Source organism: Ambystoma mexicanum, chromosome 4p, assembly GCF_040938575.1.
Source record: "Ambystoma mexicanum isolate Mex_15411 chromosome 4p, UKY_AmexF1_1, whole genome shotgun sequence".
Lineage (NCBI taxonomy): Eukaryota > Metazoa > Chordata > Amphibia > Caudata > Ambystomatidae > Ambystoma > Ambystoma mexicanum.
The window spans coordinates 281,353,278-281,371,302 of record NC_090927.1 but is presented as its reverse complement, the minus strand read 5'-3'; the positions used below and the strand labels follow the sequence as shown (position 1 = coordinate 281,371,302).

The window sequence follows — 18,025 nt, the reverse complement described above, 5'->3', positions numbered from 1 at the left end:
CAAGAAAAGTGGCAATTCCATTCTAATCACAAAATCAAAGCCACCTCTGCTCTTTCCATTTGACTAGCGGACACTGCAGCAATACTGTAAACAGAAAAGTAATGTTTGAACAAGACTGTGCTTCCCTTGGAAACCAACCTCCACTCAGCATTGGAACATAGCAGTCTTGCTCCCAAAACAAGGAAATCCACACCCAAACTCAGCAAGGGTAAGCTGATTGGGTGACCAGCTGGTCTTGAACCTATCCGGCGCACCGGTAGGCAGAAGCCAGCCCCCCTAACCAAGGCCCCACAACAAAGGCTCCTGTCTGAGCCTGTCGGAGCATGGAGGAGCCAGCCATGGCCCCCCTAGTACGCCGTGTTATGTGATGGAGCCTCCCCCATCGTCTCGACTACAAGTAAGATACAGCCTGCTCATATTTTATCTGCACCCGTGCTTCCCCTTGTAACAATCATCCAACCCCATTGTCTACAGGCGACCGACTAAACCCAGGTCCATCATCCACCCTTTTGTCCATCAACGACCGCTAGTCTGTCAAACCCACCAATCTTCACTTGAACTCCTATGCCCACAGCAGTATTGCGCTAACCAATACCTACATGAAGCCGCCTTCCTGTCTACAATAGTGCCCATACAGGAAACGTACTTTTATTGCTTCTCTTTTCAACCTGTATGTTATCCTGCATACCGCCATTCCCTATTTCTGACTGCAATTTAATGCATCAGCCTGACATCGCAGTGCTAGAAACTTACTTTACAAATACCTAAGTTGTACTTGTTGGTACTTGTATCATGCTTAAATGTACGTAAACTAAATACCCATGGTAATTTTCAGCATGCTGTAACCAGCTCACGCCTACATCTGCTATCTGCTCACCACAGCACTACATCATTGTACTCTTTGTCGGTGTCTAGTCAAATGGTCGACAGACAAATGGTCGACACAATTTGGTCGACAGGACAAATGATCGAATTTTTTTTTTTAGTTATATATATTTTTTTCGGTTTTCGTTTAGGGAAAAAAAGGTTTTTTTAGCAAAAAAAAATGGTTGGGGCGGACCCCCTCAAAAAAAAATGTGACAAAACAAAAAAAAAAAGTTCGATCATTTGACCTGTCGACCTTTTGGTGTCGACCATTTGTCCTGTTGACCATTTAGATTCGACCAGTTGACCTACAACCCTCTTTGTCTAGCTACTATCACCTCCAAATCCAGTGACTCACATCACCACTAATTAAGTAGAAGAGAGTGCTCCCCCCCATGTGCTCAGCCCTGCCACCATGACAGACCCGCAAGCTGCACAACCCTCCTATTCTCAAATGGCTATCGCAAGCACCACCCTGGCCCACAGGCTTGGAGTACCTAGTCTCCAAGACTGACTGGCCTGCTCGTAGGCCAACAATCAATCCCACTTCACAACAATTGTTAATACTGCAATGCGTGATAAGAAGGTAAGGCACCTTCTAACAGCTACCCGCTGCCTGCCATTTTTACAGAGGGTAACCTCTACCCCTGGCATAACTCATACCAAGGCCCACTAAATGCATGTTGCTGCACTGCAGGTGCCTATATGCAGGTCAGAAACAGCCTTGCCCGTCTCTACTGCCCACGCCATACTGCCATCCCATGCCCCACTCCCTTCCTCCCTAAAGCCTCCCCATTTGCAGTACCCCTCATTCCACCATTAGATGACCAGCTACCTTCTAGCTACCCCAGCTCCACCGAAGTACTAAATCACCTGGACAGTCATACCACCATCACCCCAGTATCTAGTATTAGACCTGGACCCTTTGCATCCTCCCATTCTAAACAGCCACCTGCCCCCGCCCAGAGTCAACATCTGTCATCTACGCTTCCCAAAACGCCCTCTGTGCAGCACCCTCATACTACCCATAAAACCACCACACCCCCTAGTCAGACCCACAAGCGGCATAGCTGTTCAAACTGCACTGGCACAGCAGCTCATACAACTGCACAGCCAGCACACACTGTGCGATGCCCAGACACAACCTGCCTTGCGCGCCCCAGTATTACAACTTTAGCAAACCAGCACCTTAGCACGATACCTGTACTAGGACTATCCAGACTTGCCAGACTTCCATCACGAACACGCCAGAACTACTATCACACCTACCCCACTACCCCCATTCTCACTGATCCCCCACACACCACTAACACCTCACTGATAGACACACCAGTTTGTCTATTACCTGGTGAACAACTCTTGCTACAGCAAGAACAAGGGATAACATCACCTAAGGATCCCATCCTAGCAGCCCCTACCACTATTGAATTGGATTCCTCACCTCACTCAACAGCCTCCAACACTAGACTCAAAGGTACACTGTTAAAAACACATTCCTTAGGAGCACCGGCCTGGTTTCTCCTGCGCCCCCCTTCCATATAGCATGCCGCGCTCCATTGTGGCCTCGCTCCAGTCACACAGCTCAGCTCCTTTTGTCCGGATCTCCCCGGTGCAGGGCTCTGGAAACGCTGGGTTTCGGCAGAGTATGCCAGGGACCTTCAGACAGCTTCCGGCACGTCTACTGCTTAACTTAGGCCAGTTAAACAGCAGGATCTTCAATGGATTTATTCAAAGTGCGGAGAGCTCACAGGCTCACAACCATCTTGGTCGGGCTCTCTAGCATCCCCCAATACCCTGAGGTGTCTGTCTGTGTCAAACCGAAGGGACTTGGTGCTGGTGTCCCACTGCGGTATGAAGCTCTTGAGGTGCATAGCAGAGAGTCAGGTCTGGATGTCCAGTGTTCAGTGATGGTAGTCAGCAGTAGGAATTCAGTCTTGGAGGGGTTGGGCTGCAAGTCGAGCACTCGACATCCATGACTGGATCAATGAGAGGCAGTCTTTGATTGTGTGGATGTCTTTGATAGAAGATATCATGAGGTAGAGCTGCATGTCATCTGCGCATCGGTGGATGTGGATGTTATGTGGAGCGAGGAGGGGTCCAAGTAGTTCCATGTAAAGATTGAAGATCACGGGGGGATGATGGACCCTTACGGTACTCCACAGGAAATGGGTAGAGTTGGTGCTTTGGAGGAATCCATTTGTTCAAAGTGGTGTCGATTAGCAAGATGCGATTTAAACCAGCTGAGGACAATCTTACTGATCCCCATGCAATGATGTAGATTGTCGTGAGTGTCTGGTGGTCTACTCAGTCAAATGCTGCAGAGAGGCCAAGGAGAACCAGGAGGCAAGGATGGCCATCATCAAAGATTTTAAAGGCATCATCGATAACCTTGATGGTAGCTGTTTCTGTGCTGTATCTGGGTCTGAAGCCAGATTGGTAGGATTGAAGGAGGTTGTTGGTTGTGATGTGTTGGAGAAGTTGCACAGCTATTGATTTCTCAAGGATTGTACCTACGAGGATAAGATTGGTGATGGAGTAGTAGTTGCTGAGGTTGTAACATTTCAGTGTTAGTTTCTTGAGAAGCAGAAGAATTTGTCCAGTCTTGAGGGTCGAGGGTAAGTTGCATTGAGTTAGGGGTTGTTGATGATTGTCAGGTAAGGGAGGAGTACTTCAGTCAGAAGTGTCTTGAGTACGTAGGCAGGGAGGATTTCATCTGCATAAAATATGACCTTGAGGGATCCTAGAATGGCAGTGAGGTCTCCCATAGTTAATTTATTTATTTTTGCATTTGTAAAGCGTGCTTAACTCAGCGGCATTTAGGTGCTGGTTAAAGAAGAACAAGATCAGTGGCAAGAGAAAAGAATCATTACAGAATGTTTGTCTGATTAATTGAAAAGCCACGTTTTTATGTGTTTTCTGAAGGCCCAATAGGATGGTTCAGAGCACAGGGAGAGTGGTAAGGCATTCTAGAGCCGGGGGCAGAAACGGGAAATCTGGAGCCTCCTGCTCTATTGTGCTTCAATCTAGGAACAATAGGGCAGTGACCGTTGGCAGAGCACGTTGTTCTTGTGGAGGTAGAGTTTTTAAATCTTTGTGAGGGGTATGGCGGGCTGTGTTGGAAAGGCAGCGGTGAGTGATGGCGAGAAATTTTAATTTAATCTGCTCCTGGTCAGGGAGCCAGTGAACCTCTCTTCTGGATGCTGTGATGTGATCACGTTTAGAAAGGCCAAGGACTGCATGGATGGCATTGTTCTGAATGACTTGCAGATTTTTGATGTTCTTTTCTGTGCAATGGTGAGGCAGTTGTTGATGAGAGAAATGGTTTGCTGGCGTTAATGAGTTTTATGGTGTGCGCTGCAGATGAGGCAATAGAGTGGAAGTGTTGCATCATATTAAGGGTGGCATTGAGATGGACACCTAGGGTTTTTGCTGTTTGCGAGAATGGCATTGTGATGTTGTCAATCACGAAAGCCTGATAGACTGGGTCAAATTTGGCGAGTAGTGCTTGGGTGCTGAAGAGCAATATTTCAGCTTTTGTTGTCGTTTAGACAGAATAGGTGGGAGGCCAACCAGGCTTGGATGGTTTCATGAATGGAGTTAAGTTTGGTAGTGTCCTGTTGGTGGTCGCCAGAGAGGGGGATGAAGATTTGCATATCATCTGAATAGTTTGTGTATGGGATGCCTAGTGAATCCAGGAGATTCAAAAGGGGTCTTGTGTAGATGTTGTAGAGGGTGGGGGAGATGCAGGAGCCCTGCGGAATTCTGCAAGAGACTGGAGTTGGAGCGGCAGTGGAGTTGTCAGAGAAGACTCTGAATGTTTTATCAGCCAGGAAGGATGCAATCCATTTGGTGGCTTGAGGGGAGAAATTGACAGCGGTGGTGAGATGGTGGCAGAGTATTTGATGGTTGACAAGGTTGAAGGCGGCGCAGAGGTCTTAAAGCAGGAGGAAGGCGAGTTTGCTAGAGTCTCTGATTCTATCCAGTAGGTTCTTTAGGTCCAACAAGGCGTATTCGGTTCCATATCCTGGGCGGAAGCCAGATTCGCAAGGACTAAGAATGTGGTGTTGTTCCAGATAGTTTTGGATTCAGAGGTGGGCTGCTCGGTCAAGGGTTTTGAGGAGGAAGGGGACAGTGTGGATGGGCAGGTAGTTGGTAGGAATAGAGGGGTCGAGTGAATGATTTTTGAGTAGGGGTGAGATCCAGGCTTAGTGTCTTGAAAGTTGTTCAGGTAGTTGTGGGTTTACGAGATGGGGTGCGTGTAGTGTGTTGTCAGTTGTAGCGTTGATGTCTATGTTATGGCGAATCATGCTGATCTTATTGATGAAGAAATAGTTGATGGCAGTGGATTAGTCGATGGAGTGGGTCACGGGTGGGTTGGGCACAGGGTTGATTCAGTGTTTGGTGGCGTTTGAAGAGGGCTCTGCTTTCTTTGTTGGCCTTGGCTATTGTGTTTTGCTAGTAGTTGGCCGTGGCAGTGGTGATCAGTGTCTGCGTGTAGCAGAGAGTTCCTCCAACAGGGCGTGGACGGCTACGCTGCAAGATTTGTGCCAAGTTTTCTCTTGTTTTCTGATGGTTCTTTTGTTGAAGTTGAGTTCTTGAGTATACTAGGGTGAAGAGGTTTTAGGCTTAAGGATGCATTGTTTCATTGGGGCATGACAGTTGATGTTGGCTGTGAGGCTGGTGTTGAGTTCTTGGTGGAGCGAGCCGCTGTTCTGGCTTGTCAGAGGTAAATCAGCCCATGTGAAGCGGAGTTTGACAAGGTCTTCCATGAGACCCTCCACTTGGAAGTTCTTGAATGACAACTGTGTGGTGTGATGAATGTCAAAGGGGATTGCCAGATGGTCTGACCAGTCAAGCAGGATTTGAGAGCTGTGATGCAGGATGGGCAGGGCGGTGATGATGAGGTCAATGATATTAGCTTTCCTGTGAGTTCGGTCTATCGTGTGCTGCCTGAGACTCTAGAGTGTTGAGTGGGCAGTGGAGATCTTCTTTCACTAACTTGTTTGCTGCGGTGCAAGGGATGTTGATGTCACCAAGGAAGATGTTGTTGACATGTCTGAGAGACGTGGTGGTGACCAAGTCCAGTCTCATTATAGAATACAGTAGCCTTTGGGAATGAGGACATCTCGGATATAGGTGGAACTGGATATCAGCTAGGTCTCGATAATGACAATGGCGGACAAGTCATGTGTGATGATGCGGTCAGCAATGTCTGCTGCATGGTTGGTTGCTGAGCGGACATTGGCCAGCATCTATTTTCTTGTAGTTGTGGATGATGATGATGGAGTGCAAATGGGGTCTATGGTGATGTGATTGAGATTGCTGCGATGTGTTGTCCTTGATGTTTCTGGTGAGCGTTGTTGGCGATGAGTCGTGATGGGCTGTTGGGAGAGAGGGGTGAAACACACATTTGAGAGCGTTTACCTGATGTTAGAGGAGCAGGAGTTCTGGTTCTAGGCCCTTTTTTCATCTGCTCTACACTTTAGATGCCCAGGCAAGAGACGCCCTTGATCTAAGAGTTCAGAAAGGAAAGAAAGGGGCAGGGCAAAGTGGATGGCTGGGAGTTAGGTCACATGATCAGCAGCTTCCTCAAAGCTGTCTGCCGGGAGCTGGCCTGGAGTCCTTAAGTAGCTCACTGTAAGGCTCAAAAACAGGTGGTGGGCGGAGCAACTCAGTGGTAGGTCCCGGGAGGATAGCTCAGCGGCAGCGTGCGCGTCTCGGAAGCAAGACGACACGAAGCAACAACAGGTTCGAGCCCCGGGTCCGCGCTTAGAAACCTCTGGGTGTTTACGCGCGTTATAAATACGTAACTAAGACAAAAAAAACACAATTACGTAACTAAGACAAAAAAACAATTCCTGTAACAGGGCCTCGATGCCTGCGGGCTGTGTGAGCGCTTTATAAATGTTAAATAAATAAAAATGTGACCAACAGCCTCCTCAAAGCTATCTGGCTGGAGCTAGCCTGCAGTCTACGGATGCTATGAATGCTATGGTTATCCACTCGGATGCAGTTTTTCAATGTTTTACTGTCTGCTCTGTGGGGCACGAACGCCTTTGTTTTGCCGAAAGTGTTTTAATAAATTAAACAACATCAATTTAGCTCTTGATGTAACTTGAGGTTTCATCTTGCTTCCTATACTCACTTTCTTGGTGTAATGTAAGGCTGGTATGCTACTTACTACAGATAATGAACATCTCTTCAGATAGCATAATCATTTTTGATGTTAATGGTTGAAAGTTTGCTCATGTTTTATTTGATCTACTGGTTAGGGGTCGTCCAGCAGTGGTACTGTGTAGTTTAATTTTGGAGCAGTCTGTGTGAATTCTGGTGATCTTACAATACAAAGACGTCAAGAGGCTGGCTTTTGTAATTCCTTTTGTGAACACGGGACGACTATCGTTTTGCCTTTCACATATGTGACATAATACTTGGTTCTCTATTTGTATAACAGTGGATATTTCAGCACGTTTGCTTCCACCAATTAGTAGGTGACTGATTTTGCCGATTTCTTTTGTGGTCAGTGGTCTCACATGTCTTTTGTGCTAGATTCATTTTGGGAATATAGTTAATAGGCCCTCAGCGATTGAAAGAAACAATTGTCAGTGTCACAGGTCTCATTACAGAAGTTTCTTTGTAACATCTAACATGGTAGGTTGTTTATGTTTTGTTTTTTCTCACGCGTTCTCTAGACAAAGTATGGCAGTTTGTGCTCTTCTACAGAGGGTTGTGGGGGAGTGTGACTCTAAAACACATTGCTGAATGGCCATCCCAGCCTGGCACAGAAGGGCTTGCCTTTGCAGTTCTGCTGGTTTACCTGCTGCCTGTGTCCACTGCATGGATGTGCAACCTCACTCTTTTTAGCCATTAGTCTTTACTTGGTACTTTTTATCTACATTTGTGGCTCCAACACCATTAACAAATGTTAAAACCAGGCAGATAAAGTGCATATTTAATCTTGAGACACATATTGTCTGAAAAATTAATACATCTATCCAAGTTAAGAAGGAGGTTAATCCGACTGCAAATACTTTGTCATCAGCACAGATGACTGACTGCAGGATCTGTATAGCTGTTCAGGTGTACCTTGGTTCATCTCTTACATACTGGAGGCTCTTCTAATCAGAAACGAATTATGCGGTTATGAATCTGTTCAGGTTCTCAGTGTTAAAACATTTGTAACAGAAATAAAAACAAAGATTTTTGTGGCTATTGTCCCACTCTCAGCATTGTAGATACTTCACAGTGGGCAGTCTTTGAAAGCATGCAATGCATGTATCTGGTGCAGATTGGAGGTCATAATACCACTACGATGCTTTCAAATTAAAGGAACTAAACTGCAACAAAAAGCAAAACTGTCATTTGAGAATGTTATAATAGAAGATAAAAGCATTTTTTATTGCGCACATTAAAACTACAATGTATCACAGACATTACTAAACACAAAAGACATTTTTGGCTCAAACAAAATATAAACATTTATATGCAAATGAAAAGATCACAAAGATAGTATGTGGTTGATCACATTTGAAAAATGTATGGACAAATGATGCATAATGCAGTAATAGATCATAATCAGATCTTTAAACACAATATATACAGTGTGTTTAGAAGTATCCAAACAGAGTCCAATAACGTGGAAAGAAAACCTCATTCACTCGAGTGCGCGCATGGGCCCATACTGAAAACATGCATAGCCACTGTGCTTTCGACCAAGGGAATGTGGAAAGGGAGCACAGACCACCATTGAGATGCTATATACAAAACCTTGTTATACCTCCAACGGCTGTGGTATAAATGATGGCAATGGTGGAGCATGTCATCGAACATCAGCATTATGCCAATCGTAAGATAAAACTCACAGGGTGGATGGCTATCAAAACCAGAATATGTATGTATTTGACATTTGTAGGAGTACACTCAACCTAAGGGAATCTAGGGGCTAGTTACAGGCAGAATGGGATGACATTCGTCTAAATAATTCACAAAATATTAAGCCAACAGACCTCAGCCATACCAAAAAACTGTAGGCGGAATGAATCCGCCTCCGAGACAATAGCGGAAGCAAACATGCTAGAAAGGGGAGGGTAAGTATTCATATGGGAAGTCACATGATTGAAGCATGTAACCAAGCGTGGCTACCTAGGTCACATTGCTGTGATGTGCAACCTGCAGAAAGGGGCACAAGTGTGGCACATAAGTATGAAAGTGCCCAAATGTCATCAAAATGTGAAAAATAAAAGAGAATAAGACTCCCCAAGGAAACCATTTATCCGGGTGTCTGGAGGAATTATAAAAGTCAATCATTACATTGTTGGTGGCGGGAGAATGCACACCCAGATTACAAATCACGGGTCGAAAGGGAAGCTAAAGAAACCTAGTGGAAAAGACAACAAATATTGTTAGAGTACATAAATCTCTCATATTCTTGGGTCTGAACAGTGGCAACCATAATTCATAATAATGGAACATGAGCCAGGTAAAGGGACATCTAATGTACACAGCACCATGTCATAATCTCCTGATGTCCATTTAAAAAAAAAAAAAAGGCTCACAAGGATGAAAACCAATATAACACGCTGAATATTTAAAGTAGCCTTGCTCACCACAACTGGGAACACTCAGTCTCTTAATACTGACTACCAATTTAGCATCATCAAACCGGCGTCCCATTTGCAGAAACATAATAGGGGCAATTATAACCATAACAATAAAGTAACAGACCCTCACTATGATACAGTATACATGTTCTGCCATTCCACGTTCTCATACAGACCAACCGAATGACTCAGTATTAATATTCCCCAACATTATAACTAGAGCAATACATTAATCACTGAGGCGAGGAAGAGGCAGGGAGCACTAAGGTTTACCCCTGAAAGAATCCCATACCTGCTACCGCAACGACACATAAAGCACCTCGATCATCTTCTGAGACGAGGAAGAGACAAAGAACAGTAAAAATCACTAAGGGTGGGAAGCCTACGCTGCGGTCTAGTCTTTGGAAACTCTTTAATCAGACCGGGAGATTTGAAACCCACACAGCCGACAGAAATGAGAGAGAGATGCAGACACAGAGCTACGGGATTACATGCACGAGCACCGGCTGGAACATTGGGGAGAATACGCCATGGGAAACGCTGCCAAAGCGAATCCGCCCAGCAGGAGAAGCAACTGGAGTCCAGAGGACACACTGCCCGACAGGGAAAGGCAGCAGAAATTGAAGACTGGCTCAGCAAGGGCACAGCGCCAAGCCCACAATCTGACGAGAACAGAAGCAGAGAGGTGCAAGAGACACTTGGAGCACCTAGTAAGCCCAGTGAAGCGGAGAGGGTGACCGGGTTGCCTGAAAGTGTGCGCTGCTTCGAAGTAGCTACCAGTAAACAAAGTGAAATATGTGAAGACGCTAATAAATCTAAAATATATACTATGAGTCAGTGAATTGAAGTAACTAAAAGAGAATCTAATAAATATAAAAGCTATACCATGAGTGAGTGAAGTTATGATATGAAAATCCTGGCAGGAGAGTACACCAGGTGAAGATAATTGTAATAAAGTTCTGATATGAAAGTCCAGGTAGGAGAGTGCACCAGGTGAAGAGAAGTGTGATAAAGTTATGGTATGAAAGTTCTGGTAGAAGAGTATACCAGGTGAAGATAAATGTGTAATAGAGTGTAAAGAAGTCCTGTGAGAAGAATATACCAGGCCAAATCAAGTGTGTTAAATTACAGGAGAATCCTTAGGAAGTCCCATGCCCTAGGTTCTTGAACTATTTGAAATGTGATTCTTTGTTTTGAACTTACCTGTAAAAAGGAACCTAGGGAAAGGAACTATTTCCCAATGAATTGTGTGTGCACCAAGCGGGTGAAGCCATCCCCTTCTGGGGAAGGGAGCCATTCCCAGGCACTGTGAACATTGTCCACTTGGAACTTTTGGTTGGAGTTATGTCTTTTCATTGAATTGGAAAATGTGTGCACCTTGAGATCCAGATAGAATATCCTTTGCACCGTAGGGTTAATATTTAGAGTTTGAGGGCCATAATAGAATTTCAGACACAGGACATATTTTTACTTTGGACTTCTTGACAACATACAGACCCCTTAGTTTTTGGTTGAGGGAGGAAAATACCTCCTAGGATAGGGATAATAAGGCATTTACCCAGCCCTTTTGATTTTGAATAAAAGTTTATAGCCACAACTGAGAGTCCTCTGTGTCTGCATCTTATTCCTGGCTCTTCACATAAGACAAATTGTTGTATTTACAAACACCAATTTGTCAGAACCACATCCATTATCAATAGTGTCACAATAGTTATTTAGGGCTCACTTCATAGAGTCATTGACTAGATTCCCGGGATAGCCCCTATTCAGTAGTTTGTCACTCAAATGCGAGGCGTCAGATTTGAAGGAATGCCTAGTACTGCTGTTCTTTCTGAAATGTAGACATTGGCCAAAAGGCAAATTGGTTTTAATCTGTTTGGCATGATGTCTTTGGAATGGAATTAATGCATTTTTGCCAGTTGGTTTCTGATATGGTGTAACCAACAAAAAACCATCGGCATTGTAGATGGTAATGTCCAGAAAATCCACTTCTACAGAACTCATGTAATGACTAAATTTCAAATATCTGTTCAGGACAATAATCCATTTTACAAGCTTGAGAGCCATATCGCTGATACATGTCCATATAACCACAATATCATTGATATAGTGCAACCATAGTACAATGTTGCATGTATAAAGATTAGAATTGATGTGAATCAAAGATTTTTCGAACATATTGACATATAGATCAGCCAGTTTGGGGGCAATGGCTGCCCCATGGCAGTCCCTTCAATCTGTTGATAGAACTGATTTTAAAATCTGAACAAATTCCCTGTCAAGGCAAACTCAACACACCACAAAATAAAGGCATTGGGTACAGGATGATCATCAGTCCTGCACAACATAACCTCTTCAATGACCTCCAATGTTGCTTGTTAGGGAATATGAGTGTATAAAGACTCAATGTCCAAACAGATAAGTAATTGGTGGGCGACCCTCAGTTCTGTTAATGACACATCTAGTGTCTTGGGCATATATCGGTCCATCATGGTAACAAAAGGTCTCAGATAAAAACTGCAAACTTTGAGAGAGGTTCCAATAAAACCTACACCCCAGAGAGAATTTTTCGCCCTGTAGGATTATTTAGGCTCTTAAGAACCTTGGGCAGAATGTAAAATATGGATACCTTTGCAACTCTCCTAACCAAAATCTCAGCCTCCTGTTTACTAATCCATTCATTAGCCAAGGCCATCTCGATTTTGGAATCAATCACGCCAAGCAAGTCAACGGTGGGTCACCAGGTAGTGTGCGGTAGCTAACCGTGTCTGAAAGTAGACGATTACATTCTTTAATGTAGTCACAACGGTCAAAGATGACGATACCGCCCCTTTTGTCCGCTTGGTGGATGGCAATATGTACGCTATTTCCCAATTTCTTCAGCAAATGTGTCTCATACTTACTCAAATTACAATGTTTAGAAGATTCCTTGAGTTCCAATTGATCAATGTATCAATATCAGCTAATACTTTATTTTAGAAAAGAATTGATTCAAATCAAAGGAGCAGAAAAAGTGCTTGATGCAAGCAAGGATTGGGTCTGCACACAAGTAGGTCCTGACAAACTGATGTATCTGCTCAAGTACTTAATTTTAAAACATGATTACCCCTACTTTATGTATACTGTTTTAAAATAACAGCAATACCCTGTTTCCATATAGCTGTGTATGCACTGTAGAATTCATACTGACAGGCCGCATATGGAAATTAAGTCAAGAGCCTCAAGCTCGAAAAAGGTGGCGGTACGAGCTTTGATGTTTGTGCTGCAAGGGAATAGAATTCCCTTTCACTTGCCTTGCGTACTTAATCTTCTTTGCTCTCCGGGTTAAATCTACATCATTCCCGCTTCTTTCATCCTCTTCTGGATTTTACTGTATACTTGCTGTCTTTGTTAATAACATTTCAAACCCATTGGGCCTCATTACGAGGCTTGCGCTCCCGTAATGAAAGGTGCCGTAACGGGACCGGCACCTTTCATTACGGGATGCGCAATTCCGAGGTTCCCTTTGCGGGACCCTGTAAGGATGCCTGGTAAAACCAGGCATCCTTTCCGGGTCCCGCGAGGGGAAGAGGGAGGTAATAATGGTCCAGTTGTAATGTGCCCGTTATTACCTCCCTCCCCATTCCCATTCAGCCCTATGGGGGCTCAAATGGGAATGGGGATGGGTTCCTGTAAGGAGGAATTACTGTGTCCTCCTATGTCGGAATAACCCGGTAAGTCCTCATTGCAGGAACCCGGTATTGGAGCCCGGTATGGAAGCAGCCATGACGCTAATAGAACCATGGCTACCTCCATACTCGTAATGAGGGCCATTGTGTTTTCTATGCTCTTATGTGTTGTCATCTGAATCGCCTTATGGGCTAATTGTTCATGGAGCAGGGATACAGATGGCTTAATTGCCAGGTTATGTAGGATGCCATGACACATGATAACCCTATACAACCTTACTGGAGTGTCCAGAGCATCCACCTCCCTTTGTGCCTTGTAATGATCTGAAGCAAGTCCTAAATATTCAATGTATTTCTGAAGTCTGACTGCCTTAGAAAGAGACCCCACCGGACTTCTAAGTTAGTAGACAAAATATGGATTCAGCTTAATAAAGGTGTAATTAGTTCACGTTGTTGTGTGTTTTTATCTGATCTGTGCATCTGATATATAAATATAATCTACTGTGATGTGGAGGGGTCACTGGTGGGTTTTATCAACCATGTCAGGAACAGATAAGATAATCTGCTATGGAAAGGTAAAAAATATCCTTGTTTGCTTGACAAATGACAACTTCTTTTATGCAAATATGTTACAATGCTATTGTCAACTGTAGAGTAAAATAAACACATAGTGTACCTCATAGTATATTTGTCACATACAACGGTATGTTGTGCACTATCAGGAATTTGTTCTTTGGCTCTTATTTTCTCACCCACTTTACTTTGAGAACTATTTTTTGCTCATCTTTCCTATCTCAAAAGTAAAATGATCCCTCTCATTTGAACATTGTTTACTTAATCTGTATTATTTAAGGTGAAACATGGCAAAATCACAGGACATTTCTGGTAAAATGTATACGTTTATATAATTGTTCATTCAAACACTCTAAGACAGTACATCTTTTCAATTAGATCATTATAGTAAAGTGGTAATTTCTATTTTCTTTTTTCTTAACCTAATCTATCACACGTAGGGACAAGCACATTTATACACAAATGTCACCATATTAAGTCAAACATCCATGCAAATTCACATTTTGAACTTAACTTTACACATTTTATTTTCAGTTTTATAACAGTTACAAACAATTAGGAGGCTTCAAATCAGTGCATGTTACAGGATTCAGGTAAGAAACTTTGTTTATTATTATGCTCACATGAAAAAGAAAACAATGTACATACCAGTAAAAAACGGACATTTAAAGCCTATGGTTAATGTATGTGTGCATTCCTAATTGGCACCCAGCGAGGGAGGGCAGGGGGTTGCGGCCTCGTAACCTATCAGGAGGATCAGAATGGGGTCTTTACCACACAGTAAAGCCCCCGTTGCAAGCCTCCTTGGAGCGGGAGGCGTCATCTTGCCCCGCCGGGACTGAGTTAAGTGCAACACCATGCTCCCTGTGCTCCCCATGTCCCCTTCCGCCATCCCCCTTTTCCACATAATTATACCCCATCTTAACTGGTGCTCCCTTGTCCCTCACTGGCGGCGGTAACACTAGTGTCTCCGGCCCATCCCCGTCGCAGCAATTGCTGCCAATGAAAGGCATAGGGGCTACATTTAGTTCCCTTCTCCCTCTTCCATGGCGGTCATCTTGGATTGTAGTTTTTTTTCAAGCTGAGAAATGTCGTGTTTTAAGTTCCCAGAATCGCAAATTCAGTTTCAATGTGTACAGTTATCTGATCTACTTAACGATAGCTCTGTAGCCAGTATTCGCTCTTTCTTTCTTTGACTTAAATCAAGGTTTTTACATGTTTTATTCAACTAACTGAAAATATGATGCTAAAATGGTACAATTCATTAGCTTTCAAAATCCCATCGAAACCTTCATCAGATGTTCACAGAATGAAATGAGCAACAAAACACTGTGCTGAAAATTTCTTTCAATTATAAAATGGATTTTTTTCAAATGAGAGAATGTATGAAATGCAGTCGTTGGTCACCCACCTGATCTACAGAGCAATACGTTAGGTCTCAAGACAGACATTTAACTGTGCAAATTGGCATTCTGGGCAATTAAATTTAATGTAGGTATAAGTTAATTACATAAGAGAGTTGAATACAATATGTTTGCACAATTGAGCGCAATTCATTTTTAAGTAGGACATAGTAGGTTTGGTAAAAACAATCTTTGCACTGTAGGGCAATCTTGAAATGCATGACCTGAAAGGAGGATGTGTTCTTTGCATTTACCTCGCATAAAGTCTAAAGATGTTTATAGATAAGCTTAAGATTCCAAACTGCAACCACTCTCTCGTGTATTTCCCAAATGTATGATCCTTTCTTTGACTTTAAACATCTTGACATGTATTGGCTACAGGGATAGCTACAGATCACCTCATATTAAGGATAGGGCAGTCCTCAAGGCTCTAGATTCTCACTGAGCAAAGATGTGTGCTTGGAAAGAGACCTCTTCCCCTGCTTTCACTACCCATTTTCCTCTGTATGCTCAGTTTTATCTCTACTCCTGGAAAAGTGCTACAGGTAAGTAACTTGTTCCTTCTCCAGCATGGGGTCTGGCATGGATTCACATGCTCATGAATATAAGAATACATAGCAGTACACACATGCACAACCACGGGAGGTCGCAAAGGCTCAACATTAAGCATTACATAGACTCAACATTAAGCAACTCTTACCTCCTCACCAGGCCCACCTTCAGGCGAACAGGTTGCGCAGCACTGCCTGGCCGACTCCGAACTCCTCCCTGGAATCCTGGTCGACGCAGTATAATCTCGTGAAGGTGTGCGTCGACCTCCACGTAGCAGCCCTGCAGATGTCCAGCAGGGGTACACCAGACAAGAACGCCGTGGTAGCAGCGATCGCTCTGGTCGAATGGGCTCTCGGACGGCCGGGCAATGGTCGGTTTGCCAACCGGTGACCGTGCATGATGCAGCCGGAGAGCCATCTGGAAATGGAAGCCTTCCCTTAGTTCACAGGTCCAAAGTTCACAAACAGCTGTGATGTCTCCCGAAAACTCTTCGTTCGGTCCACGTAGAACTTCAGCGCTCTAGCTACATCCAGCTAGTGCAAAGTCCTATCGGCCGGCGATGAAGGCAAAGGGAAGAAAACTGGTAACACCAAGGGCTTGTTGAGATGGAAGTCCGACGGCACCTTGGGCATGAAGGAGGGGTGCGTCCTCAGCACCACCCTTGTTTCGTGAAAAGTCAAGTATGGAGGCTTGCAGGATAGGGCCTGAATCTCTCCCACGCGTCGTACGGAGGTGATGGCCACAAGGAACGCTGTCTTCCACGACAGGAACTTCAACGGAGCCGAATGCAAAGGCTCGAATGGCGGGCCCATGAGCCTGGTCAGCACCACGTTGAGCTCCCATGCCGGTGCTAGAGCCTTCACCGGTGGGAACGATCGGAACAGCCCTTTCATAAACTCCTTCACCAGGCGATGAGACCACAGGGATGACCATCCTGCAGTTCTGGTGTATCGGGAAATTGCTGCCAGATGTATCTTGATGGAAGCATGAGCTAGTCCAGCTTTGGCCAGCGACAGTAAGTACGGTAGCACTTGAGGGGCTGTAATCCATAGAGGGTTAATCTTCTGTGCACGGCACCAGACGGAGAACCTCTTCCACTTGTGTCTGTAGCACTTGACAGTTGAGGAAGCCCTGGCCTTTGCAAGAACCTCTCTGCAGTCCTCCGGGATATCGTACCCTCCAAACATTAGTGGTGGAGGAGCCAGGCCTGGAAGGTCAGCGACTCCGGGTCGTGATGAAGGATGGCGCCTCTTTCTCTGGAGAGAAGATCTATGTCCGTTGACAGTTTGACTGGTGGGGACGCTGACAAGTCCAGAAGGTACGGGAACCAGAGCTGCCTCGGCCACGCCGGTGCGACGAGGATCATCCTGCACCGGGATCTCTTGAGCTGGTTGACGAGTCGCAGCGGCAAAGGAGGGAACGCATACAGGAACAGGCCGTCCCAGGGGAACAAGAAAGCATCGCCCATGCTCCTCGGTTGGGAAAACCTGCTGGCAAACCTCTGGCACTTGGAGTTTGTCGTCGTCGCGAACAGGTCAATCTGGGGTTTGCCCCATCGTTGAAAGAGTTGATCCACTTGATCCTGACGCAGTTCCCACTCGTGGCACGAGCGCAGCTCCCTGCTGAGCGAGTCGGCGATTGTGGTTTGTCCTTGGCAGATGGTCTCCTTTAACACTTTCTGTGGTGTGGACGAGGTTGCTCAGCCTCTGCAGTGCTTCCACAGTACTTCCCCCGTGTGGAGAGCGAGCAATCTTGTTCTTTTTGTTACTTACTTTTGGGGGGGCAGCTCACCCCTGCCCCCCCAACCCTCTTGGAGGAGCAACAAGCTCCCTGATCAGCATGCAATGAAAGGGAGGACTGGTCAGGGAGCAGCTGTGATGACGTTAGCGCATGCTATGTTCACTGATGTCTTCAGGAAGTGAAATTGACATGCTGATGCCAAGAGGCTTCAGCATGTAAATAAAGCAGATCTGCTTTTGCATGCTGCTCGGGCAGGTTATGACCGATTTGCTAATGAGAGGGCTTGTTGAAAAAGGACTCTTTCCAACACACCCTTCCAAAAGCAGATTGCTGGTCAAGGATTCCAGGGAATTGATTTTGGGGATGGGGTGCCCGCACAGGCCAAACGGCCCCCAAACCCCACCCTGAACTTTGCCACAAAGTTGGCAAAAGGTTGTTTTGACTTCTTTGGGGGCAAAGTGGTGGTGTTTTCCACCGATTTGCTCCCAAGGAAGGCAAAACAACATACCACAATGTATATCATGGCAAATTGTGGACATCAGGGGACTGGCCATGCCTATGGACCACCTCTCCAAGGACTCCCCTCAAGGAGGGGCAGATCCTTATGCTTCCCTGAGGGGGAGCA

General features: G+C 45.0%; 1 protein-coding gene across 2 annotated transcripts in view; it reads left to right on the top strand.

The window, feature by feature from the left end:
* Positions 1–18,025, top strand: part of LOC138453203 (adhesion G protein-coupled receptor F5-like) — a 939,048-nt gene that overhangs the window by 425,025 nt on the left and 495,998 nt on the right. For both annotated transcript variants that reach the window (XM_069605830.1, XM_069605831.1), the window contains exon 7: positions 14,240–14,298. In XM_069605830.1, coding sequence (XP_069461931.1) covers positions 14,240–14,298 — 59 coding nt within the window. The remainder of the gene's footprint in view (positions 1–14,239; positions 14,299–18,025) is intronic.